At 35.8% G+C, this 26,906-nt stretch overlaps 1 protein-coding gene across 2 annotated transcripts; it reads left to right on the top strand.

Moving 5' to 3' along the window:
- The first annotated feature begins 305 nt into the window (after nt 1-305).
- Nucleotides 306-23,343, top strand: LOC135693354 (choline transporter-like protein 4). 2 transcript variants are annotated; one of them, XM_065211803.2, is made up of 26 exons: nt 306-457; nt 3,226-3,274; nt 6,134-6,207; nt 6,495-6,545; nt 6,908-6,929; nt 7,635-7,743; nt 8,188-8,289; nt 9,047-9,110; nt 9,432-9,540; nt 9,915-9,957; nt 10,901-10,941; nt 11,406-11,456; nt 11,609-11,670; nt 12,423-12,548; nt 12,800-12,899; nt 13,392-13,484; nt 14,213-14,498; nt 14,698-14,744; nt 15,399-15,493; nt 16,200-16,236; nt 18,240-18,309; nt 18,702-18,775; nt 19,411-19,481; nt 19,885-19,964; nt 20,530-20,614; nt 22,496-23,343. In XM_065211803.2, exons 1-26 carry the CDS (start codon nt 415-417, stop codon nt 22,609-22,611), a joined length of 2,100 nt encoding a protein of 699 aa, XP_065067875.2. In that variant the 5' UTR covers nt 306-414; the 3' UTR covers nt 22,612-23,343. The 2 variants fall into 2 exon arrangements, with proteins under 2 accessions (XP_065067875.2, XP_065067874.2); XM_065211802.2 differs by lacking the exon at nt 306-457 and adding an exon at nt 547-1,125.
- Nucleotides 23,344-26,906: the final 3,563 nt, after the last annotated feature.

Below are 26,906 nucleotides of genomic sequence, written 5' to 3'. Positions count from 1 at the left end.
GAGTAGAAATAAGCAAGTATTTTCCAAAAGGGGCGTTTTCCGGCGTTCTAGAGAGCATGGCCTTAAAAAATTTTCTGGCACACCCATTTCAGCCACTCCACGCGGTCCCTGGACGAAACTCACACGTCCCGTGATTCGGCATGCCCCCCCCCACTTTTTTCCAAAACATCAAAGCTTTTTGCAGATCTTTTTGTTATGGGTTTGTATCGGAGCCCGTTGCGTCGGAGCCCCTGCTTTTTCAAAAAATATTTTGACACTGAGACGCTCTTTTTTCAAAAGAAAATACCCGGAAATCAAAACATAAGTCATTCAACTGTTTCTATTTTAGAAACGAGGTCCACCCAGTGCCAGAAAAAGAGCAGTTCGGTGGTCGTCTGTTTATCTTTCCCCTTCTTCTGAAAGCAATTTTCAATAATGGCGGAAAATGAAGAGGTGAAACTAATATCCCGAGAAAAAGGTAATGGTATTTAAAGATATTCTGACATTTATTTTCAAATTGATTAGTGTTTTTGTAAGATGTTAGCTTGGACGAGCACGGCACTGCTGCGGGGTCTGTAGGCTTGTCTGCCTATGCACCTTTATCGTGTCATGCTTCAAGAGCGACCTTGCAAAACCAACTCGATATCATGAACCAGCAGCTACGTGTTTTTTTATAAAATCAATTATTGATTAAAATGTATCTGATAGAACTTTTTCCAGCGACTTTCATGAGTTTTTCATTGAATATAAGTAGCATCTGAAACAACACTAGTAATATGACATTTTGCTTCAGATACTCCGCCTATGATTTGTGTTACCGCCCCTTTGTGATTTCACGAATAATTTTCTGGCCTGAGAATTCGCTATTGTTATGGAGAATCGTGTAAAGCCCTTTATTTTCGTTTCATTCGACTTACAACAATGAACATCAAGTTTGATTGTTATTTCAAAAGAAGCACTGTTTGACACCTTTTGTCGTTTGTAATGCACAAAACGAGTGGAATCTTTGAAGTGAGTAAGGTCGTTGCAAAGGCGGTAAATAAAGTTCGGGTATTTCAACAAGATTAGTCCAGGTTATGGCAAACACTTCTGAAGAGGCGGATGGTGAGACGTCTAAGCTGCAAGACGGGGAGAAAAAAAATCTCGGTATTTGTCTGTTTAAACGTTTGCAGAATTTTTAAGTCAGGACACTCAGGCGTAACAAGAGATTGTTGAAATTGAAAACAAGGATTACCTACCACACTGCGCCGAGAAAAAAAACGAAGAAATATAGATTGAATATTATCTATAAACTAATATTTCGCAGCGAAATGTGTGGGCCAGGGATGATTCAGTTTAATTCAGTTTAATTCAATTTGGTTTAGTTCGGTCTCAGTTTCATATTTGACTAATTTGAACATGAAGATTCGAAGGCAAATACGAAGATAACTAATTGCCCAGAACAGAGAATATATCTGAGCATGTCACCATGAAATTTCAGGTCTTTTTGTTCAAGCACCTTCTTATAATTAGAGGTGTTGTTTTGGTTCCGTAGAGGGGGACAATTGTAGTAGCAATTCTCATTAAAGAGAGTGCCTTATTCTTTGGTGGCTTATTAAGGCTGTGAACAAGGCAGTTTTTATTTTAAGAATACCTTAAAATGGGGAAATATCTGGCAAACTTTTATTAGCAAAGATGAAGCATCCATTGTCTTTTTTTGGGATTTGTAAGAGATTTTGTCCTGCAAAAAAAACTGAACTGAATAAAACCAAACTACACACAAGAGTATTGAAAATATCAGAAACAGCGCTGATGAAAAAAACACTTTTATAATGACATGTGATGCAGTCAGTCAAAACAACAATGACCCTGTATAGAGAAATTATGTTGACCATCTTGTCAGTCTATTTGGGGCTAAAAAAACTAACTGCCAGAAATTGTGCCTTCCATAATATGTTAAAGTTCAAGGCATGCCTCAAGGCCAGTTTCTTTGTGATCGTATGTTTGAAACTGTATAACATTTACATTATTGTATAAGACACAATGACCCACAATTAATTATTTGTTGCAAGTTAAGAATGACGGCTAGCAGCCTATCATATGAATTATAGACTACAAAAGACAAGTTACTGTGAAAATTTTCATTGAAAATTACCCCTAGCTTGACTTATTTTCCAGTGCTGTATTTTCAGGCTTAATATAACTTCTACCACTAATTAGGTTTAAAAATGATTCTTAGATTCTATGCTTTTCCTTTAACAATTTTATCATAATTTTTTATTTAGCATACAGCATAATGAAACACAACCCATATCACTGAGAACCTGGTCCACTGCATCAGAAAAAACCAAGCACATTCTCAGAGAAAGTTACATTTTTCCTAAAGTTCAAATGAGTGTCCTTATGAGTTAAGGGTCATTTCCCTAAAAATTCTGATGCACAAACCACTAGAAATGACATCCTTGGCTAATTACTAACAACAAACTTGGACAAGAATGCTAATTTACTGTTTTGTCTTACTACTTGAACAAAGTGATTTACTTGATGATTTGAATTCAAAAAAGTACAATGTGTGGCTTGAAAAGAAAAAAACCGCCCTCAGAAGAAGCAGCAAAAATACCAAGAAATAAAGAAGCTTTGGCTTCTATTAAAAAAGTAGCTAATTTTACTTCATCTTTGTTGAAATTAGCTACAAATCATAGCATTTGATTACCTTCCCATGCCAGTTGATATTGGTCTGAGCAAGAGGGTTATCCTTTATTCTATTTATGTCAACTTTTGTTCTGTTAAAGCTAATTATCATTCATATTTGTCTTGGTTAGCATTGATTTGTGCATGACTTTTGCAATGCAATACTAAGCAAAGTTTGTAAATATTCTAAGCCTCTTATAGAGGATAATGGAAAGAGCTTTATTATCAGTATTTTGTATTATTTGTTTCTTTAATAGCACTTTTTGCTTAGGGGCTTATTATATGGAAAGGCTTGCAAACAAGAATGAACATTTTTGGTGGTATCCTAGTGTCAATCGCATGGTCTGATAGCATGGTCTGTTGCCTGGATTCTGTCTTCGGCCTAGCCTGGTCATGTGATACACTTATTGTGGCCAGCCTAGTGATGTTGGCTGTGAATGTAAACATGCTATTTGACCTAAAAACCAGCCCGGGCAACTGGCCCATCCCACTCTTTGTTATGAGCCCCTTAGATTTAAAAAACAAATTGAATCACTTTCGAGTTGTTCCTTTCTAATGCATGGTTTTTTTCTGAAGGAGAGAAACGGAAATATGACCCAAACTTTAAAGGACCAATCAAAAACCGGTAAGCTTAATATTATTGATTCTCGTGCAAACAATTTTACTTTGATTTTGTTCTAAGTATGGTTGTGATGTTTACTATCAGTAAACTTTGATGTACATTGTGGGTTGTTAATTTCATGAGGTGTTTTTCAACAAGAAGTTGTCATTAAAAATGAGAAAAAGGTCTTTTACAGCTATACTAAGTCTTTTTTCTAATGTGTGGATCACAATGCACCAATTTACCAAAAACCACTTGAAAAGCCAAAAGGCAACAAAATGATGGTTTTTATATAAGAACCACATCTATTGCATGCTTAAATAGATCTTGGAATGTTATTTCAGGAACAGTGTTGCTTGACATTTAGAGGTATAAGATAGAGCAGTAGTTTGGGCCAGATTAGGGTTCGGTAGGGCCCTAGGCCAAACATATTGTGGGGCTTTTAAGTGTGACAATGTGGATGATGTCATCAAAATCTTTATCAGAACTTTTTGATTTTGAACCATTAAGCAGTATAAAGAGCGTTATAAAAAACGTCAAAATTTTCAACGTCAGCTAGATCTGTTATAGCTTGGCCACATGAGGCTTTCCCCTATCAAACCACTGTACTTTTGTCCTTGTTCTAAAATTTATGTAATTAAGATTTAATTTTCATTGATTCCATAACATTAATTACAATCGTAACACTTAAAAGAAGTACTATAGAAGATAATATTTATATAACCTTCCAAACTTACAGTGATGTTGTAAAACTGAGAATTGCCTATTGGACACACTGAAGTTTAAGACACTAGGTACAGGGCTTCTTGGGGAATGCTTGCGATCGGACCCACGCGCGTTGGTACACGCCTACCCACACTGGGAAGTGCGTTTTATCACACAACTGTTTTATAATTATTCATTTGTGTTTTACCAAGGCACAGGAAACTAACAGAGTGACAGAATAGCTTTGAATCAAGTTATTTACTATGTTAAATTTGCAGTGCTGCCACTTTTTGCTCCAACAATTTCGCTAAAATATCCTTCTTTTTGCTATAAATTCCTTGGAAAATGGATGAAATATTTTCCTATTAATGACCTTCAGTTATTTTCGCGTTCAACTTTCCCAAGAAATTATTCCTGGCGTCGCCTTGAATACGCGCACGTGAGCTATTTTCCTTTGTCTAGTTTCAAAACTTTTCCTTGTTTAGTTTCGAAACTTTCGCTTGTTGAGTCTCTAAACTTTTCGAAACTTCCAAAGCGTTTAAAATTGGCGAGTAATGACAATAGAGTTATTGAGTGTGACGACATAAAAATATATTTTTAAAACTTTTGATTCTGTGCCACATTACTTAATAGAAAACCATGAATTATCTCTAAATATGCAATATCAGTTAGACATGTTAGAAATTTGGAGAGCTATGGCCAATAAATTGTATTAAGTATCCTACATACTTCTGCTATTTTGGAATGGTTCATCAAATCAAATCTAGAACAGAGACAAAATTAAAGTGATTTGACAGGGCAGAGCCTATGCTCAGGTTGATATATCTCAGCCAGTTTTTAACACATTAACTCATTTCACACATTTAGAGATCTTTCAGGTCATGTAACTCAAATTAGAAATTGTAAAAACAGCTTTGTGTACCGTTACAACATTGAATTTTCTAAGTCAATTTACTGGCCAAAGTTTGCATAAACCTTAAAGCTCTTCCTATGTAAATGGCCCGCTCGCTGACTGACAACCCCATTTTATAATTTTCAAGTCTCCTTTTCCTTCCAATTGGCCAAATTTTCGAAAAAAGGAGTAAATCCTCCGAAGTAGAAGCACTGTTAAATTGAGGGCTCTTCATCATCTCCTTTCTGCATCAAGGCTTGCTAGGCACAGCAAATCTTTTTATCTTCTGATTAGAGATGGAATGTATTCTTAATGGCTATTTCAACTCACTCTTGACAGTAATAAGTAAATTTTACATATATGATATCTTAGGGTGTGTACCCTAATCGATCAACTTTGCCGAGCGCCTTTTTCAACTCGTTCATTGAACATGAAGCAAGCAACAAAATGGATTCTGCAGACCGAACTACGTCACTTGAGGAAGACCTTACTACATCAAAAGAAGTAAAACCAAAAACTATAAGAACCAACAGGAAGTTTGTCTCACAGACCCAATCTTCAATCGACAATAGTGGAAATGAGGAGCGAATTGACAACTTCGAATTGACCACCTCAGTCCTCCGATTTGCAAACTTTAGTTGCAAAACTGGATGCAGCTGTACCCCCTGAACCCAATCCTTCATTTCTGATTGACATAAGAAGTTTTCAGCGAATTCGGCAGAGAGAACTTTTGCCTTTGCCTACTGAATTGCAGAGTTCGAGCTTTGCGGCCAGACCTTGAGCTGCACTGCATTTTGTATAGGACGAGTCCTTGGAACCAAACATTTTGACGGCGCATGCAAAATATGTCGAAGATGGAAGTATTGAAAAAGCTTTTTCAACGTCTTAACAACTGCTCAGCACAAAGTGTGCCCACCATAAACTTCCAGTTTTATTCAAACACTTTCAAAGACATGATGATTAATGACATGCCATGATAAACTACCGGACACATCTTTCTGATAAAAATAAATGAAAGCTACAAGCCTGACGCACACTATTTTCAATATTTCTTCAGGCTTACCCTGCTTTAGTTAAACCACATATATTTTTTCTTAAAGTTGTGGGAGAACTGAAGAACTATATATATGCTGGTCATATATGTACTTGAATATATTTACTGGTCATAGAATTAATGCTAATTTATTTCTACATATGTTTGCTTTGTATCAATTATTTTTCCAGTTCCTTTTAGTTCACTAGCATATTTTAGCTTTTGTTGTTATTGCCAATGGTTTCTACTTTAGTGGATGCACAGATATTCCTTGTTGCGTTCTTTTTGGATTATACATGACTGGCATGATAATTGTTGGCATTATTGGTGAGTCTCATGTGCGAATTTTTATTTTCAATCTGATATTAGAAGCTTTATAATCTTTTTCTCGAATTGCTATTAGTAAAATGTTGCCAAATTCTTAGAATATTTTATCACTATTTTCATCATTTATTCGGGTCAACTAGCATCATTGAAATTGTAATTGTGTCAGTTGTTTTTTCACTGAATGTGAAAGCCAAAATTTTGTTCTTTAATTAAGCAAGCTTTGAATCAAAACATTTTGCTGATTAAAATGGGATTTTGAGTAAAATCTGAATATTCATGTTTTTAAGGATATCTTGAAGGAAATCCAAAACGACTGCTTTTTCCAACCAATAGTCAAGGTAAGTTATTTTGATGTCAAACTCTCTTTTCTTTCAACATAACCAGATTATCTTTAAAAAACAGCTTTTTAATGAACTTGCAAAAAAACATCATTATTCAAATATTCACCAGTTGTTCTGTCTTTATTTCAGATTCAATTCTTCTACATCACAATGATTCTACTGATTATTTGTTTTAAAGTTGTTCAGGATCTTAAACACGCGATTTCATCGCGGCTCAATTGTTTTTCCTTCCATTAATAATAAATTGATTATTATTAAGGATGATTGTTATAAGAAAATCTAGAATACGCTTTTCATACACGCAGCCTCATATTCAAAATACATACGGTAATGTTTCTGATAGACATCTCATTTTTTAGGCAAAATATGCGGCTTGGATGAGTGAGTATTTGGAATATTAAAAAGTATTTTAAAGGTCCTATCGTTTTAAAAATCGTGTATGTCAAACTAATTCGAACGCAATGAATTCCACAGTTAATAGCAACAGTACAAAAGCTGGGAAGAAAGCGATTTTTTGCTCAACATATATGCGTTGAAAGTCCAAAAAAGTGCCTACTCCCCTGTTTTAAGATAAACAAAATTGCAACCTTTCCTTTTATAGGATTATAACGCATGGTTTTGCTACGGGTGATGCGGCTGAAATATATTTATTTTCAAAAACCGTTCTCGTGGCCCACGGCTGCAAAAATAATTTTCTTCGGTCATGTAACTGCCATTTTATCGGCGCTTTTGGTACATTTACCTCAATATGATTAGTCTTATTTCGAAACTATGACTCCAAGTTCCTTGGGCGAGCTCTGATTCAAGTAAATACCCATGATATCGCTTGTTTGTGATGAGCCGTATGATACTGGGGTAATACGTAACCCCCCTATCGCCCCTTTCCCTTTTATAGCGGACCCTTCCATCAGCAAAACCGTATCACTTTTCCAACCTCTAAAGGACGTCTGGATAACCCCTTGTATATTGAATATGCAAAACACGATTAAGGCTGCATTCTCTATTCTAGCTGGAAAAGCTGCATTCTCTATTTTCTTTCTTAACTGAAGTATTTTCATGATCTTTTGAGTATTTTCGCTGTTTCAGGCCGTCGAAGCCGTATCTTTACTTCTTTGATCTTACAAGCTGCATTACAAAGGGAACTCTTAACCCAGTCACGTATGTCAAAAAGGGCCTAAGTTGTCCAACGCCACAGGTAACCAACTTGCTTTCTCATTATCGATGTTGTTTTCAGAAACACGAACCGTCATTTAAGCACTCTTTTGCAAGAAAATACCTTTGTTTTCAGTTAGATTAATTCTATGTCTTTACCTCATTTCGTTGGAAATATGTTGACGATTCGTTTCAAGTTGCTGGCCGTTTCACCCCTACTTTTGCCAAGCAGACCAATGTTTTTCGCAGCAGAACCTTTTTAAGGAATAATATTCCCCACCCTCTTTTTGCCTAGTATAGAACAAAACTAGCAATATCCGCAGGGTTTCAGCGATATTTGTGAAAGCTCAATTTAACCTGTGACGAGCAAATACCATGAAATACAAATGTGATATAAAGCGATGCACTGCTCGCCTGTTAATCTATTTCTAAATAAAAGCTTTCTGCTGCCATATTCACTATTCAAATGCCTTCCTTGTAATTCCAGATCTGTGTCAAAAGTTGTCCTAATTTTAATGCAATCGGGGCAACTGACAGTGACAAGATGATCTGTACTGCAGGAACTGTCGTAAACAGCAAGACATCTTTGGTAAGTCGTCACTTGGATTTTCACTCTTTATGGAACTTATTAATCTATTAAAGTAACAGCTTCATCCAAAAATCCTTGTTAGTAAGATGTTATTCATTGTCCGATGTTGTCAACGTCCGATCATGGATAGAATTTTCCGGTTATCAGGACTATTTACTTGACTTGTCAGAAGCTTTTGAACTTATTTCAAAAGTTAGCTACGTTTCTACCTAAAGTGCTATGCCAGTATTCGGCCTGGATAGGGATAACTATAAAGGAGATCAAGATTTATCTGAAAATGGAAAAATACATGAAGTATCAATACACCAGTTTATTTTAGATGACTGTGAGAGAACAACTTATTAATGTATACATGACTCTTTTAATGTTGAAAATTCTGAAAACACTACTACTACTACTTTTATAAATGTTGACAATCCTGGACGCTCACTGCCTTAATACTCAAATATTGATTTTAGAATTGCAGTTCCAATCATTTTGCGTCCTCTGATTTTGCATCCCCCCATAGCCACAAAGTTATTCTTGTTCGATTTCAATCGTTGGAAAGTCGCTACGGAGACTTTATAACATTGGTGATAACTAGATGTATTGAACAACACGAGTATTAAAAGTAACACTGCTAGCAAAGAAGAGAACAAAACATCAGAAATGGGCCTAAAGTATACTTTTAACAAATCGATAGAAGAACACGTTGTTTTTAGGGATTGCGTTACAGGAACTTGCTGCGTAGATCTTGATGTTTACCTTTTGTCTACAGCAAGACAAGCTGCAGCTGATTAAAGATGGCAAATGTGCCCCTTATTATCTGCAATCCAAGCCAGGTTAGTAATCTTAACAACTCCGCGAACGCTTAATGGTTCTGCTTGTATGATGTAGCTTCGATGTACAATGTTCAATTTAGATGTTGGCTCCTGTAGAAAATCGTCCATGTATGGTATAGTTAATTCGATGCATATTCGTTACGTTTTATTATATTTATCGCTGTATGTTTTTAGAGAAATATCATATTTAAGCATTTCTTATCATCACCATACGCTGATGGAAACTTTCGTTCCCTGGTTTTTTCATGGAGGATTTCTCCTTTTTACTAAAGATATATAAACTTTGTTTCTCTTTTCTGAAGGAGTGTTTTTCACCCTTAGTATTCTATAGATGCTTGCCAAATGTTGTACGTGATGTGATTGACTCTTTGAATCTCAAGGACAAGTTTAATCAGAACGTAACTGGAAAGGAAATAGATGCAAGTGAAAAGTTGGTATCTTTCTGCAATTCGTGTCTTTGATATTACTTTTGCTGATAGCTTGATCAATCTTTGCTAAGTTTTATTTGTTGTTGAAATTTTGCAACCAAGATATCTACTAGAACCTTATTCTTTCAAAGCTTAGCCATTTTTTTACCATCGTTTGCCTTTTTCATAACGAAGATTGGACAAGCTGTTTTTTCTTCTTTTCTAAGCATAGCATTTCCACATTTTCCTTTATGAAAAACTCCTTCAGCTATGTTCCTTTATCTTTTGCCATCCTTATTCATGTTGAGATATTCGCCGTAAGCGCTTTAGTTAGTTATCTTAAACGCTTTACAATGATGTCTTTTCGAACCATGTGAAAGTAATTTTGTTTCCTTAGAGCATTGGCATCTTTGTTGAATCTTCAAAATATTGGTATTCAGGTATTTACTTTACTTCATTTACAGTCTTTTGTAATTTACGTTATTATGAAATTTCAAAGATAACGAAATATTTGATATCAAACTGTTTGTTTGTTGGGTTTTATTTTGCAGAGACAGATTGATAGTCGTGGGTCCCCCCTTTCAAATTTGAGCCATTCTATTAACTTTGACCTGCTGACCAGATATGTAATGTGGGCCGCAACAGTGCAAAATATTTTCATATGATCAAACAATGAGTGTCGTTGAATGAGCTGGCGGGGCCACAGCATGCCTAACTTTTTCTGATTAAACACTTCCCGTGTTATTGATAAACCAAGAAGTTCTTCAATGGCAGCCACGTTTTCACAAAATTATTTTACAAATCATCTTTTCCATCAGTTTCTCAACTTTGTTATGCCTCCTTTGATCGTAATGCCCTAAACACGTGCTTGCCCTGGTTTTATCTATTACGTGCGCTCTAGATACTGACTGAATCAACGAGCTGTAAATCTGCTGTTGGTCAGGGAAGGGCCTATTGTTTAAAGCATGTCAACATTACGTAATAGCGGGGCTTTTGTAGCTGATCTGTTGGCTATGATTCCAAATACCTGGCTTGAGACTTGGCATCATCACTAATTGCAATCAATTTCTGTATATGATTTAAAAGCTATTTTTAATAGCAATAGATCCAGTGCAAGAAATTTTGAAATATGAAGATGTCTTTATGTGGATGATTCAAATAGCTCAAATTAGGTATTAGAAGCTTAAGGCGTTGACGGGAGCAATTTTTGAAAAACTCACTGATAAAAACTATGTTTCTTGAAATAAAGTATTGACATCCTTTTCCAATTATTTGTTACGTTTGATGCTCTCATTTATGATCTCGTCGTTTGATCATAATCATGATCCTACAAAGTACATTTTCCAAAGTATAGTATCATTCCAATTTTGTTTTATTTTGCAGATCCTAGACGAGCTTCGCACAACCTATTATTGGATAATCGTGTAAGTGCCTCATGTTAAGGAACCTTTTATTGGCAGTTGTATGTTGTTTAAAGCTATGCCCTTCTTAGTTAGTGTTTCAAATCAGTAGATACATCCCCCCAATTATATTGCAAGATGATCTATTTTGTCAAATCTTTCATAGCAATATTGCAATTTTTTCCATTGCCATGGACGTAACGGATGCTAAACGCTTATTTGGAGGAAGGGGGGGGGGGGTCTGTGTATGGATCTTGCCAGAATTTAATTGCCTTATTGGGATAGAATTGCCTGAATGCAGTTTGAAATGCGATAATTTTGCCTGGTAAGGGGGATTGCAACGGATGTTTATGCTTTAGTTAATATTTTGTCATTCCTTAAATGCACGAGACTTGTCAATTGGCTTTTGCAAGGAAGAGCTTTTTTATCGCCATTAAAACTAGTGGAGCTGAGAGCCATTAAGTTTACGAAAATCCTTCTTGTTTTAGAGGATTCGTTATCGCCATGGTTTTGTCGTTGCTCTATATCGTGCTTTCAAGGTAAGTAAGATGAGATTCCTTCTCCCATCCAAAGGTACACAACTCATCCTAGAATGTGCAGATTATGACATTTGTTTCTGTGAATTATTTGACATATACATATCTGTGCATTTTTTTGTCTACCATCTTACACCAAATCTTTCTTTGTTAAGGTGGATAACGTTTCCAATGGTCATTGTCACAGCTCTCGGCTTACTTGCTTTATTTATTTATGGTAAGTAAAACAGGTTGTTTTAGCAGAAAGAACCATATGCAAATAGCAGTTTGACATCTCTTTTACCTTCTACGATTTTCTTCAGTTACTATATCTCATAATTGTTTGTTAATATACTTGCTTTTTCGTTCTCTTTTTGTGTGATCAATATGGTATCCTTTTATTCAATTTCAACCCGTCTGCATCATTTCTCAATTTTTAAGATTCTCAATACATAGGTGACCTAGTAATTGTGTAATTGTGCCAAAATTTGTTTATTTAAAAATTTGTTGCCCGTTAAAAATTTATTCAAAACTCGGAGTTGTAACTGAGAACCGTCCTAAACGGCTTTAACAGATCTCCCTAAATGGCATGGAGCACCAGTGATTAGTGTGACGAAATGGCAACGTGACAAAATTACAAAATTTAATTCACCAAATACCTTGAATTCCCGGATGCTTTGCCACTGTCACTTTATGACGGAACGTTGAAACATTAATTTTCAATTTTCGAACATTTCTTCCTTTTGTAAGCCGTTCCCTCTTATATTTTGTAATTTATTCGTCTGTGTTTTGAAGGGGTCCGTTACTTGGAGAGGTGGCCCTTAGTAGAGATATGGGTGATTTAAAAATTTTTCTAGGGGACTATTCCTGCTAAAGCCCTTTATTTAAAAATTATTATAAGATCTAAATTACTTGCAGTATGTTGTACCAGATAATATTTATATAATCATATACATTATCGTGTTTGCTTTCGATCGAAATTGTTTTCAGGCATCTACTACTGCTTTGCTAAGTATAAGTATCTGGTTGATTCTGGGACAAGCAAGGATATTGTTTGGAAATTTACTTTGAATTTGGACAACTATACGCGCTCCAAGAATACGTGGATGGTGCTTGGTGAGTCTCTGAGTTGCTGTTTTAGCATTTTGCCTACTTTGAAGAGAATTAACCAAAATATTAAAAAAAAAATATCAGTTATCACGTATATGATAGTCAGACATGTGACTTTTAGCGATTTTAGTGGACAAATTCTTAGTTTCTTTTATTGTATTAACCTCTTTTTTGAATTGACTTACTGTATGAAGATATGTTGTCACTCTGTCTTTTACCTTCTTATTTTCATATGTCTTACGTCTCTTTCTTCGCAGGAATTGCCCTTTTGATCATGTTCGTCATACTGTTTCTGATCATGGCCTTCTTATACAGCAGAGTAAAAATTGCTTGTGGATTGATTGCTGAAGCCAGCAGGTAGTGTTTGATCAATGTTTGCTACAGAACCGTTTTCAAAACCTTTTGACTACATGCAATTTTCTACACTTTTTCGTAGGAATGACTTGCCTCTTATCCAATATTTTCCACGCCCTCCCTAGTCCATTCATCCCATTACCAGGGTTGCCAGATGCTTGGGATGTTTGACGGCCAAATTCGGCCAGCCAAACAAAATATACAAAAAAGCTATATTTTTGCTAGTTTTCTGCTATCTTTTACTTTGTTTCTTGATTCGCTATTTGCAACTTTGAGGTTATTTTATCAACATGCTGAATATTTTCTATGCTAAAGTTGTCGTTTTTTGTATTTTTGTGGCTTTAACATGCGGCAAAAATTCGGCCAACTTTCTCTTTTTCGGCCAAATTGATTTTTCGGCCAAATGGCAACCCTGTCCATTACTCTACTCCAGCCAATATCGCTAATACCACCAATACCCTCTGTTTCTTGACAAAATTGCCATCTTTTCTCTAGAGCCGTTTGCTCCATGCTGTCGACTTTGTTCTTTCCATTGCTGCTGTGGGTTTTTCAGCTCGCGTGGTTTGCGTGGTTTATTGCTGTTTTATTGTATCTTTTCGATCGCAGATATGTAATTTTTATCAATTTTTAAAAGGAAACTATTCATTTCGTAAGGTATTTATTCTTATCTGCAGTTACTTCAAAAATGTGTAATATAATCTTCGAAACAAATGTTTTCTCTCGCGAATTTTAGAGTACCATGTTTTTGCAGAAATGTATCTTTATATTTCAGGGGATATATATATATATGTGATCTGTGTTGTATTTTTGCGTATGTGTGTTTTATGTATCCAACTTTTCCTCTCGTAGTACAGTTGACTTCCTTAAGCCAATCGATATCGTCGATTTAGCTAACTTTGGAACATTTTGTCAAATTTTAATAGAAATTCTATGTTAATGGTGTTCGCAACGAAGAAGTTTTTGCCTTCTTTCTATATGGTTGCTGATTTTTATATGCTTTTCTCGATTACTGAAACTGCTTTGTAGCTTGTTGTCGTTGATGTTGTTTTTGAGTCAGATCTTTGAGCAAGTATTTCTAATTAATAAGTTGGGATAACCCCTTCCCATGCTCGAAGTTTGTTGTATGCAACCATGCGAGAAATATCTTTCTTTATCTATGTTAAAACTCATACCGCTTTACCTTGATTTGTGTGCTTCAAGTTTCGTTTTGTGCCAGAATATCATTGTTTTCGTGTCGTTGAGCTAGGCCATCGTTGAATCAAATAAATTTGATGCTCTGTCTTGAAGATCGTTGTTAAACCTTGACGGCTATGCAGATGCTTGGCATCAAATGGCACTAAAGAATACCGGGTGCTTGAAGATGACACAACGTACAACATCACCAATGGTACTGTTTGTGATCCAAAGAAATTCTCATCTCAGTATCCTGGGACCAATGCATCTTGTGTATTTAGCAAGTACAAAGAAAACAACATTTTGCTTCGTCTGCAAGTTTTCCATGTTTTTGGTTGGCTATGGGGAGCAAATTTTCTTATCGCCCTTGGTGAATGCACTCTTGCTGGCGCCTTTGCATCGTATTACTGGGCATGGGAAAAGCCAAAGGTAAGAGATAACAATACGGGATGCCTTGTCTTTCTATAGCAGTTGAATATGTTAGTCGTGACGATAAAGGAGTTTTGAATTGGACAATCGAGACTCATTTGTTTATTTATCGACATGAATATGTTTATTTGTTTATCGTCTCGACAGTTACATCCACAACAGATGCTCTCATAACTGTACAGTATTTCTCTTTTTCCAGGATATTCCAGCCCTTCCAGTTCTTTCATCACTAAATCGAGCGTTGAGGTAAGTATTGTTTCTGTCTCTCTTCTACTGCACGGAAGTGTTTATGTTCCAAGTTTCCTTTCAACCTACTTTTGTCACTGTTATGTAATGACTCAAGGCAAAGCCTCAAAAGTATCATGTCCCAGCAAATTTCAATGACCCTTTTAATTCATATTCGTAGGACTTTGTTACTATTGCTACACTTCCCAGTCGGTAACCCAGGGCATATTCTCAATATTTTAACAATTGTACACACACTGCAGAGCCTATTGTTAACCCTGAACAGCTGAATACCGGGCGTGGTGCCTTTAAGCAGTAGCCAGATTGCACATAATTTTGTCTAAGGACGGTTGTTTATCGGGGTACTTTGGTACCTGTATCACCCTACAGTCAGTACTTTGAACAGTAGAACCTCGAGTGCTTTTTCTGTCAATTACGTAACTATACATTGTGAATAATAAACATATTTTGGACTTTTTCGTCATATATTGGCTTAGTCTTTACCAGCAAAAGACATATTTTGTAGTTTTAACTGGTAGACTTCGTGAATGTTTATAGGTCTGTCTCTAACAGACAGGAACTACTTATCATTGCCAATTCTTTGCAATGTTGTTTGTTTTTGATAAAACTGCAATTCCCAGATGTGCCTGCCTAATCCCGTCTTTTTCTTGATAGCAACCATGCCGGCTCTCTTGCATTTGGTGCAGCAATAATTGCCGTTGTGCAGCTGATAAGAGTGACATTGGAATACATCGATCGAAAGCTCAAAGGTAATTTTGTCCTACTTGCTCTGACGAGCCTATTTAAACCCGAGTCAGGAAGCGCAGTGCTGGAGTTGCTGTACAAAAAAATACATGCACTTCCCGTCCTTGCGATTAACAAGTCTCTCGCTCTAGTAGTGAATTAGTCCAGGTCATGTTTTTCTTCCCGGTTTTATTAAAAGCATCTCTACCTTATTACGCAGAATTTTGGATGTGACTTAATTAAGAAATAAAGAATTAGGTAAGATTTATTAAGGAATTTTTCAAAAATGTTGTTTTTCAGTTACATTGATTAAGGATTTTTTTGTGCAAATATACATAAATTGTATCTGTTATGGAATCTTTTGTTTACGTTTGGATTTTGAGGATTGACCATACAGAGGCTTTTTAAAGAAAAAGGCCATACTTTAAAAAAAAACAAAAATTAAGAAATCGTAAATTTTGGATGACCAAAATTAAGAAATCGTAACTTTTGGATGACCAAAATTAAGGCATGAGTAATGAAGGGGATACAAAATTTATCGTATTTTTTAACAAATTAAAGGGATTTTTAAGTGGCATTCCTTGATAAAGTCACACACGTAATTTCAATATGATAAATTTTCTGGCAGCTCCATTTGTCAGAACCCAACTTTTTCTGACATAATATGAATCTTTTATTGCTACCAAACTGTCTTCACTTGATCATGTAAATTGATGTTAATTTTTTTTCCAGAAAATACGGACAACCCTGTGGCAAGCTTTATAATGAAGTAAATCTTTGTTCATTCAAAATTTTTTTGTAAATTTGATTCAATGTTTATCATGTTTCGTAATTTCTAACATTTTTTTAAATTCGAATTTCTAATATTTTTTTAAACAAAATTTCTAATATTGAATATTAAAAACTGAAAGTTTTATAGCGACTTTGTTTCACAGTACACACATTAATAACAGCAGTTTTAACTCGTTGAAGTGTATATCCTGTATAAATATTCGTCTTATTATTATTATTATATTATTATTATTATATTATTATATTATTATTATTATTATTATTAAATATCTTAGCAACTCCCTTGCCACGCGAAAAAACCTATCTAAATGGAACATTACTCAGTCGTCCGATTGCTCTTTTTGCCATATGCCAGAAACGTTACTTCACATTGTTGCAGGCTGCAAAACATACCTCGAAGAAGGCCGTTACACATGGCGCCATAACTCTGCATTGAACTTCCTAGCACAATCTTTAAAAGCTATACCTAATTGCTCTCTTTACGCTGATCTTTCAGGTTATCTCTCACCCTCTATCATAACAGGAGACTCTTTCCGTCCAGATCTACTTCTAGTCACTTCTGACCATCGACTATTCATACTCGAGCTTACAGTAGGATACGAAACTAACTTGGATGTTAATGCTAACCGCAAAAGAGAGAAATACTCGAATCTCATTCACAGCCTAAGCTCAGCCTATTCCTCTATCATGTTTGTTAATCTTTCTATCAGTTCCCTAGGTATCTTTGGTCTCTCTTGCTCCTCTTTCATCGACATGTGCAACGCTCTAGATATCAGCGAGAATCATCTCCGCTTCATGATCTCCAAACTATCCAACTTAACTATCCGTACTACCTATTACATTTTCTGCCGCAGAAATAAATCTTGGAATAATCCTGAACTTCTTCAGTTCTAACGATCTCTGTTACTGACGACTTCTAAAACAAACAATGACGAACATACTTTTTCCTTTTTTTTTGTTAATTTCTTTAGTTTGTGCTTGTAATAGTCTTTTTCTTTGTAAACCTAGGCTAGCCAATTGCAAATTACCTTTGTAATAGTGAAATTTGTAATTGTAGTTTTAATTGAATTGAAAATGAAAAGTTTCCATTATTATTATTATTATTATTATTATTATATTATCATTGTCGTATAATGATCTCAACGTCGTCGTACATCAAATGTAAGTCGTGAATTTTACATCACATGTCGTGGATCACCATCGTTATCACAACATCTTAATCCTTCAACCTATAAATCACCCTTATTACCATTCCTATACCATTCTCCATCATATTTCCTTCTACTTTCTCTTTACACTCACCACCAATTCAACCTATTTCTCCACCTATTTCTTAGCCTCTGCAATGCATCTAATACCTTGATGAACCACTTATCATGTAATGTTAATGTCAATTTGAAATAAACTGCAAGTTGGAATGAACGCTATGATCCTCATGATTTAAGAAGTGAAGACACCAACCGCAACAAAATAAGTCCAGCGTAGTTTAGAACACAATTTAACACCAAAAAGGGGTTTAGAATTGCTTTTAGGGAATAAAGTTTCGCGGGAAGAAAATTTGCGAATTGAGAAAAACTTGAAGTTTTTGAAATTAAATTTCGCGAAAGAAGAGAAATAGAACAACAAAAACAATGTTATATTTCGTTAAAAACAATTATTCGACACCAAGTTTCCAAGAGGGTCAACAGCAAAGATATTTTGCGAGAACTACTTACGCGAATTTCGTTTTCACAAAGTTTCGCGAATCAAACTTCCGCGATTTTAGGTCAAGAAAGCCAAAACGTGAAATTTTCTTCCCACGAGATTTTTTTCCCTTAAAGTAGTGTGTTATGAAGCATTAAAAATGTCATATCTATCGATCATCTGCATTATCGTATCAAAACCACATCATGTCACGCACATTCGTATCTTTTCAATTACGCCATATCCTTTCATCATCATTGCAGATGCTATCTTACAGTTTATCAAATTTTCTCACAGATGTTTGAAGTGCTGTTTCTGGTGCTTGGAAAAATGTCTGCGGTTCTTGAACAAGAATGCTTACATAATGGTACGCTCAAAACCTGTTTTCAAAAAAGCATTATATTAATTATATTATATACATTATATTAATTCACGGTACTTTGTTTAATAGAGAGACAACTTTTTATATTTTACAAAGGCTACTACTGTCATCAGCATTTCATGGAATGAAATTCCATTTTAAATTTACCCTAGAGTTATCTCACTGTGATTTCTAGAGCGTTGCATTGCGGTTGCTTTATAAGAAAGGTTCTAAAGCTGGGGAAGAATTTTCCAGAGGAAGAACGAACACTTTTAATCATTCTAGGGGGAGGGGGTTTGGCTGGGGTTCATGGTGCACCGGCGTTTTTCACGATTTAATTTCTATGTATTTTACGCAATCATTTCAAGTTATTCCAATTTTAAAAATATCTTTTCCAGATTGCTATTTATGGCAAAGGATTCTGTAACTCTGCTAAAGAAGTATTCTGGCTCTTTGTGAGAAATCCCATTCGGTACGTTTTGTTTCAACAAAAATTACCTTTTCCCACTCCACTTTGTGAGTTTATATTTTGAAAAGGTCTTCGGGCTCTTTTCCTTTGTTCTAGGAAAACTAACCCACAATTAAAAATCGTTCAATCTATTTTTTACAAAGTCGTTGCCAGTCTACATTTTGCCAATATATTGTGAATACTTAACTTGTTTCAAATATAGTGGATTTTACTTGTGTCAAATGAAGAATGGTGTTCATTTAATAGTGTTCAAACGAGATAAGAAATTGTCTCTAATCAAAACCAGTGCATTAAAACCGTTTGATCGTTATCTTTCTTCGAAACTTTTCATAAAGCGTCACGTAATTTCTTGGCATCTTATGATCGCAGCCCAATATAACTTTTTGGAATATAGTTTCTGCTTTCCATGGGACGTTTATCATGGATCAGTGCACAGATGACTTCACTGCATTTGTGAGAGACCGGAATAAATTTTATCCATTGTTCATTATAGACAGTCCACTATAGACAAACATATTCATCTCCTAGCGCATATCCATCATGTGCACCAAAATTGTTCTTATATTGGTTACTTTTCCCGATTACGTTACTCTTGGAGAAAACATTTTTCTTATCTTCTCTTTGTGTCCCACCCACAGGCTACTGACAATTAACGGCGTGACTGGTTTTTTGCTCTTTCTGGGCAAGCTACTTGTCACTGGTATCATAGGTATGTTAACTTGATTTAGCAAATAGATTTTCGAGTCCACTGAGCAAATTGGACGCTAACCCCGTTGAAGATTTTTGAAGTGCTGGGAGCTAATTCATTTGAATAATCACCGAGTAGATAGAGTATCCTGTCAATATATTCAGGCAAAAGTTGATGGATCAACGACGTCATTTTATCACTGTTACGTGGAGCCACAAATAATTTGAAATGCGATATATTTTTATTGAAAGGGTAAGAAGGCTTAAAATTGCGTGTCAGAAAGTTTCAGATTCTCTGGTGATTCTCATACTTTCATGAAGTACAGGAGTTGAGTTAGATCAGACAAGTATTAATTTTGCAATTTTTTTTTTTTATTTGCTATTTGCCTGTACGCTCTGTGCATGATATCTGATCGCCTCCACAGGGGTTGCTAGCTTCTTCTGGTTCGAAAAATACAACGCGAACCTGCCAGATAAGCTGAATTATGCTGTTGTGCCAATTTTGGTAAGTACTTCATATCAGTCCACTGCTAGACACGCTATGTGGAAGAGCTCCCAGTTATTTTTTGCAGGGACTATAGTCTTGCATGCACTGTGAAGAGTTTTAAACTATGTTCAAACGATAACTGTGTGTGCTGGAATAACCTTTTAAAACCAATCTGTGCTGGGAAGACCTTCAAAATTATTTAGCTACTGCAAAACCAAAAAGAACTGATTGCTGTCAAGCTTTTCATCTTTTTGCAGCAAATTAGAATCTGTAATCCACTTTTCAATGTTTTTTGTCATCGAAATGAATCCTCTTTGAATGGTCAACACAGTCTAAAATTATGCAGAAGCGTTAATCTTTTCCTCAAGCGGCCGTCTTTTTCACAAATTTCTTGTTCTTTTTTCACAAAGATTCGCTTTTTTATAAACCTTTCAATATGACGTCAGGTCGCCCTGGCATTCAGTGATGACGTCTGCAATGATTCTGGTCATTGTTACTTCATTTCAATTCATTTCATTCCAATTAATTTCAATTCACTTCATTTGATTCCAGTTTATTGTACATGTATCTTATTTCCTTGTAGATATGCGTCATTGGTGCCTATCTTGTTACAATCCTTTTCTTCAATGTCTACGACATGGGGATCGACACAATATTTCTGTGTTTCCGTAAGTTATCCACAATCTCACGAGCATGATTATGATTTTCCCTCTGTGCGAATTCCCTTAACCCTATCCAGACTGGGGGGGGGGGGGCACAAAGTGCCCCCCCTAGTTGGTTTTTCTTTCATAACTTCAGGAGTTTGAAAGCAATACCCCTCAGACCTCCTGACTTTTAGTTTTAACCTATCTTACACATGTTTATATAAAAAGATAATTTTTTTATTATTTATCAGGGGGTTGTGTAGGGGCGTTTTCAAAACTAGTCAAGTAAAAAATAGTTCAATCTGCCACGGATTCGCAACAAAAGTAGATATATTAATGAAAATTAGTATCTAGGCATTAATTTGTGCTCTTTTCATGATTCTGACCAAAAAATTCAAATTGAACATCCTTTCCTATGATTTTTCTGCTGCGCATGCGCACACATTTGTTGACAGATTTATAGGTATTACATTAATAAAACTGCAAGTTTAGAATAATTTGTCTGCTAAGGCATTAAAAATGAACTCAAACATGACATTTGGTCGTATCGATCATTTAGTTATATAGAAAAAGCTATAGCCAAATACAAAATATGTTGAGTTCTTTTGTTTGGAACGTTAATAATTTTGAGAAGTAACATTAAAATTGTGTCAATCTTCTTGTTTCTATTAGAAAATGCATCAAATTTGCTTATTTTAATATCTTAGCCCGATGCTTTGGAATTAATGAATATTTTAAGATTTTCTAAAATTTTCTAAATTTTTGCTTCACCCGGCCACCATTATGATGACGTCATCGTGAAACCATGTGACTTAAAAATTGAACAATAATACTAAAATGTGGAGAAAAGATAAGAGTACCATCCAAACAAAGTTCATTGTCCTAGCTAGAGGAACAAAGAAATTACGGAGGGGGGGCACTTTGTGCCCCCCCCTAGTCTCCCGAAAGTTTCAAAAAGCCTAGTCTGGATAGGGTTAATGACCCTCCTGATAGTCGACTGCGCATCGTTAGATCGTGTAGTGCCATTGCAATTACTCACTCAATCTGATTCAAGAAAATTACAGTTTTTAAACCTTAAAAATTGTTTTATCCACGTAATTAACAAATATGAACTTACCTTTACAAGCTAATGTATAAATCTTTTCTTGACGCCATTGATGCTTAAGTTACTGACGGAAAAAATCGCTAAATTCCACTGAGAGCAAATGCAGCCCATCTTTCTCTCAAAATAACTACAATTGTACAATTTCTTTTGCGCTCAGGCACCTTATATATACATTTTGAAGGCTTGAAGATTGATGAGAAGCTCGCGTCAACCGATGTTCACTGCTACGGCCTCGTAAAAGCTGACGCAATTTGTGAAAGATGAAAAGGGCGGGAAAATGAAATATGCACTATTTACTGAAATTGCCTTTCCTGAAAAATTTTCTGAGTTAAAAAAATTTCTGGTTGTCTGAAAAATATTCAGAAGGATCCCCCATCAAAGAAAATGTGCAGCAATAAATGTTTAACACATCAAAGTAATGACGGACTCAACCGTAACTGTTTGGATCCGATCCCAACCGTGTATACACGAGACCTTTTTGGGATCGGATCCAAACAGCACCATCTTCAAAAGCGATCCCAAATGGGTACGGATAGCAGATGCAAACGGGATCGGATCCGCCAGGTCCCGTGTTAACCCAAAGCCTATCCGTACCACTATGGGTACGGATCCGTTCGGATCCGATCCCGTGTGAACAGGCCCTAATTGCGTATTTTGGTCTTTTCATTTGCCGATTCTTAAAAATCCTGAAATATTTTGGATTCTCTGGCGCAGTCAGATAGCTAGTCCCACGAGTCCCTGAGGTTTCCTAAATACGCTTACTCGCTATTTTTAAGAAAGATTTCAAATATTTTTTTCAGTTGAAGATTTAGAGCGTCACGATGGCTCTGAAGAAAAGCCATATTTCATGACAAAGAGCTTGAAAAAGCTGATGGATGTGAAGAACAAACAACCTGCGGAGGCTTCTGCAACTTGAACAATTCATCAAAAACGCTTTTATTGGATGAGTTTAAACCACTTTGATCAACTATCCAGTGACACTTAAATCTGAATAATTTTTGATACATGAATATTTTTTCCAGAAACTTGCACCGTTCAAGCTTTAAATTAATTACGTTGCACCTAGAGGAAAAGTAACACCGTTTTTCTGTTCATCGTCTTGAAAATATTTTAGTTTAAGTCAAATGCTTGCTGTTTTCAATAACAGGAAGGAATTAGAAGTAGGCTAGTGGTCTGCGGAAGCTTTGAAGCAAAAGCTTGGCTGGAATTCTGCGATCGCTACTAGGCCTTCTAGTATTCTTACTGTCATCGTGGAAGTTGCACTGGAACAACATCACTTGTGTTTAACTAATGGACAACTGAAAAGTTTGAATCCTTTGCTTTTTAACATTGGCTAGTTCAGATCATTTTGAAATTGGCTATCCTCGTTGCTTAAATCGGGTTTGTAAAAATATCTCATAGTGTTTGCTCCGTTCCAAACCAAACAATGTTTTTTACGATGAAAGTAGACAATTTTGGTATTCAAGTTCCCGTTTATCATTTGTGGCTAATGGTTATTTAAGTTTTGAAGTAACAGTTATTATTTCTAATATTCATGGTATTTATACAGTCTTTAGGCTGTGACGCTTTTTTCCCAATTGCTTGATTTTCCAATGTGATATTTAAATTTAGAATATTTGTTTGATTGATTTTCTATACTTTATTTTGATTTGCTAGTTTGATTCACTAGAAATTCTGCTCGTCTTTTGATGCCCAAACACCCTGTTCCAAACTGTATTGTTTATGGGGGGTTCTCGTGCCCCCTCAAGAATCGTTAAAATTCTTTGTTTCCGTGACTGCTAATGATTCTACCCCTCCTTCGGTATTGTATCCTATCAGTTTGTAGTGATTTGTGCGAAATGCCAAAAAAGGATTCTTATTGAGAAGTTCATGGTAGGAATACAGAAACAAAATATTGATAAGGTAGAATCGAGACACGAGATTATAGTAGCGTGTGAAAGAGTTTGGTTATTATTCATGAACACTTGCCCTGGTTAGTTTTCTGGCCACATTTGTCACTTGGCACTTTAGACCATAGCTAGCAGCAGAAGAACCCTTCACAAATGTATTATTTATTAATCAATATATGCACAACTTTCAAACAGCTGTGTCCAAAATGTATCGATATCGGTTCATTTGCTGTGTGTATTTCTCTGATTGATTTCGATTTTGGCACTCGAGTCACAGTCATAGATAATTCATAGACCTGGGTTAATGTCATATAAACTGACCGTTCTCTGATTGCTGTTAGCTAGGCTATAAATAATGAAATATCCACGGTAAAAATTTTTTAATTGGTAATAGCGGGGAAGATATAAACATCGAAGATATGCAGTTTAACTGAAAGGGTAACATTTCTAATCAATGTTTTTGAAAAATAGAAGAACTGATTTTCTTCAATGCATTTTACTCTTGATGTGTTTAGACATTTGCAATAGAAAGTAATAGAAACTAAAAATCTGTTGAGTTTTTCATCATCATAGATCGCCCACGTCATAATCATCAATCATCATCACTCCCATCATATCTATTATCACCACTATCAATCGCCATCATAATCATCAATCATCATCACTCCCATCATATCTATGATCACCACTATCAATCGCCATCATAATCACCAATCATCATCACTCCCATCATATCTATTATCACCACTATCAATCGCCATCATAATCATCAATCATCATCACTCCCATCATATCTATGATCACCACTATTAATCGCCATCATAATCACCAATCATCATCACTCCCACCATATCTATTATCACCACTATCAATCACCATCATGATCACCAATCATCATCACTCCCAACATATTAACACCGTTAATTGTCAGTAGCCTGTGGGTGGAACACAGAGAGAAGATAACAAAAATGTTTTCTCCACGAGTAACGTAATTGGGTAAAGTAACCAATGAATATGTTTGTCTATAGTAATGAATAATGGATAAAATTTATTCAGGTCTCTCACAAATGCAGTGACGTCATCTGTCAACTGATCCATGATAAACGTCCCATTGAAAGCAGAAACTATATTTCAAAAAATTATATTGGGTTGCGATCATAAGATGCCAAGAAATAACGTTACGCTTTATGCAAAGTTGGGAAGAAAGATAACGATCAAACGGTTTTAATGCACTGGCTTTGATTAGAGACAATTCCTTATCTCGTATGAACACCATCCTTCATTTGACACAAGTAAAATCTACTCATATTTGAAACAAGTTAAGTATTCACAATATATTGGTAAAATATAAACTAGCAACGATTTTGTTAAAAATAGATCGAACGATTCCAAAGCCATTTATTTGCGGGGTCTTTCTGTAATTCTAATCTAAGTAAAAATTCCCTTTTTAATATTTGTAGAAAGAAAAGTTTTGCAATATGGCGTTGTAAACAAGATTTCCCTATAACCTTTTTTGACGGCTGCCCCTCTGATACAAATGTTTTCTGTACGGCCTTGCTCTCTTTAGCTTCATTTGTGGCATTTGTTAATACCAAAAGTAGCCTTTTCTAGTTTCCCTATTGTTTTTAGGTATTCTTAGTAATTGCCACAGTATTGTACTGCGTGGGGGAGGGAGGAATTCCCTGCTCAGCTAAGGTGACCTACTTTTTGAAGCCAATAGACCATTCATATTTCATAGTTGATTTGTTTAAGGGAGTGTTGCCCTTCAAAGGAAGTTGTTTTTCAAGGGGCCCTCCCATAAAAACTAATTACAATATGCAGTTAAAATACAACAAAATAAAAAACCATAAAATTAAAAACATATTTACAATTACATGGTATTATACAGTATAAAAGAAACTAGTCAACCCTGTATTGTTTTTTGAATCCACCCAGGGAGGATGCCGTCTTGGACTCAGCAGGAAGGTTATTACATAGTTTAGCTCCCCGGAAAGAAAAGCATTTTTGTCCATTTGCTGAACTTTCCTTTGGCAACCTTAAATCAGTTTCAGTGTCCCGGAGGAGCATGCTGAGTTTTTGGTGAAGAAGTTAGACAAGTATTGAGGAGCCAAATCATAGAGCGACTTGAAGACCATTGTTTTAGTCTCATTGCCAATGAGCTCTTCAATGGTCTTCCAGCCCAACTCTGCAATAAGTAGTCTGCTTGGGGCATCGAAGCTGCTATTTGTTATGATCCTAGCAGCACGATTTTGAAGTTTTTGTAACTGGTCGATGTCTGTAGACCCAACACAACCCTAGACAGAACAACAGTATCGAAAGTGGGGTTCCACAATACCAGTGTATAGAGTTTTCAAACGTGCCACAGGAGGAAAGGATCTAGCATGTCTCAAAAACCCGATCGCTCTGGAGACCTTAGTGGAAACTGCCCTAATCTGCTCTTTTCAATCTAATGAAATTTTTTTGCGGTTGGATATGTAAGACATGTTTTGGATTATTGGTAAAGCCCGATCGTCGTTCAACCTAGCAGTTTTGGAATCTATCTACATAAGCACGAAAAAACCGCTACTGTGTAGACCAAAAGGAGTTCGTTTTCACCTTTGGACTCCATTGGTAACATTCTCAATAGGCAAGCGGCACTGATTGGTCAACCTCAACAGTCATGTGCTCGTGTTTCTGATTGGCCTATTTCGATCCACAACTGGGTATATATATTTCCTAGCGTAGAGTTTTCGGTCTATGTTCTGACGTTTCAAACTCTGAAGAGTATCAGACGAAAAGATTTAGTTTACTAAATGTTTGCTTTTTTCAAAGCCATTATAAGTAAGACTTAAACCAAGACAGCTCTCGCTGCTGAACCCAATAAAGTTCGAAAGTTTTACAGAGAATATCATGGTCGACCATATCAAATGCCTTTTTCAGGTCAATATATACCAATCCCACGATCTTACCGAGATCGAGCCCGTTGTACCAACTACCAGTCATCACTCATTTTAAGTAAACAATTTAGTGAGGAATGTAGCCGAAAAAAACCTGATTAGTCAGATGTAAAGAAACCATTTTCTTTCATATACTGGTACAGCTGGTTGAAAACAAGCTTTTCAAAGAGCTTTGAGATAGGCAAGACTGATATGGGACATTGTTCCCCTGAGCTCGAAGTAGTTCAAAAGACAAAGTATCTTGTCCCCCTTTTTAGGAATAAAGAATTGACCACACCCACCCCCAGCTGAAGTCCCTTAGATACTGTGGTATATTTTAAACTCCTTTTAAAATACTTTTCCCATCCCCCAAGCCAAAACCCACGTGTCTCTTTATTTAAAGTTCT

Source organism: Rhopilema esculentum, chromosome 11 (genome assembly GCF_057945365.1).
Source record: "Rhopilema esculentum isolate cy_ngs chromosome 11, ASM5794536v1, whole genome shotgun sequence".
NCBI lineage: Eukaryota > Metazoa > Cnidaria > Scyphozoa > Rhizostomeae > Rhizostomatidae > Rhopilema > Rhopilema esculentum.
Note: the sequence above shows the minus strand (reverse complement) of the source record. Positions and strands in the feature narration are given on the sequence as shown.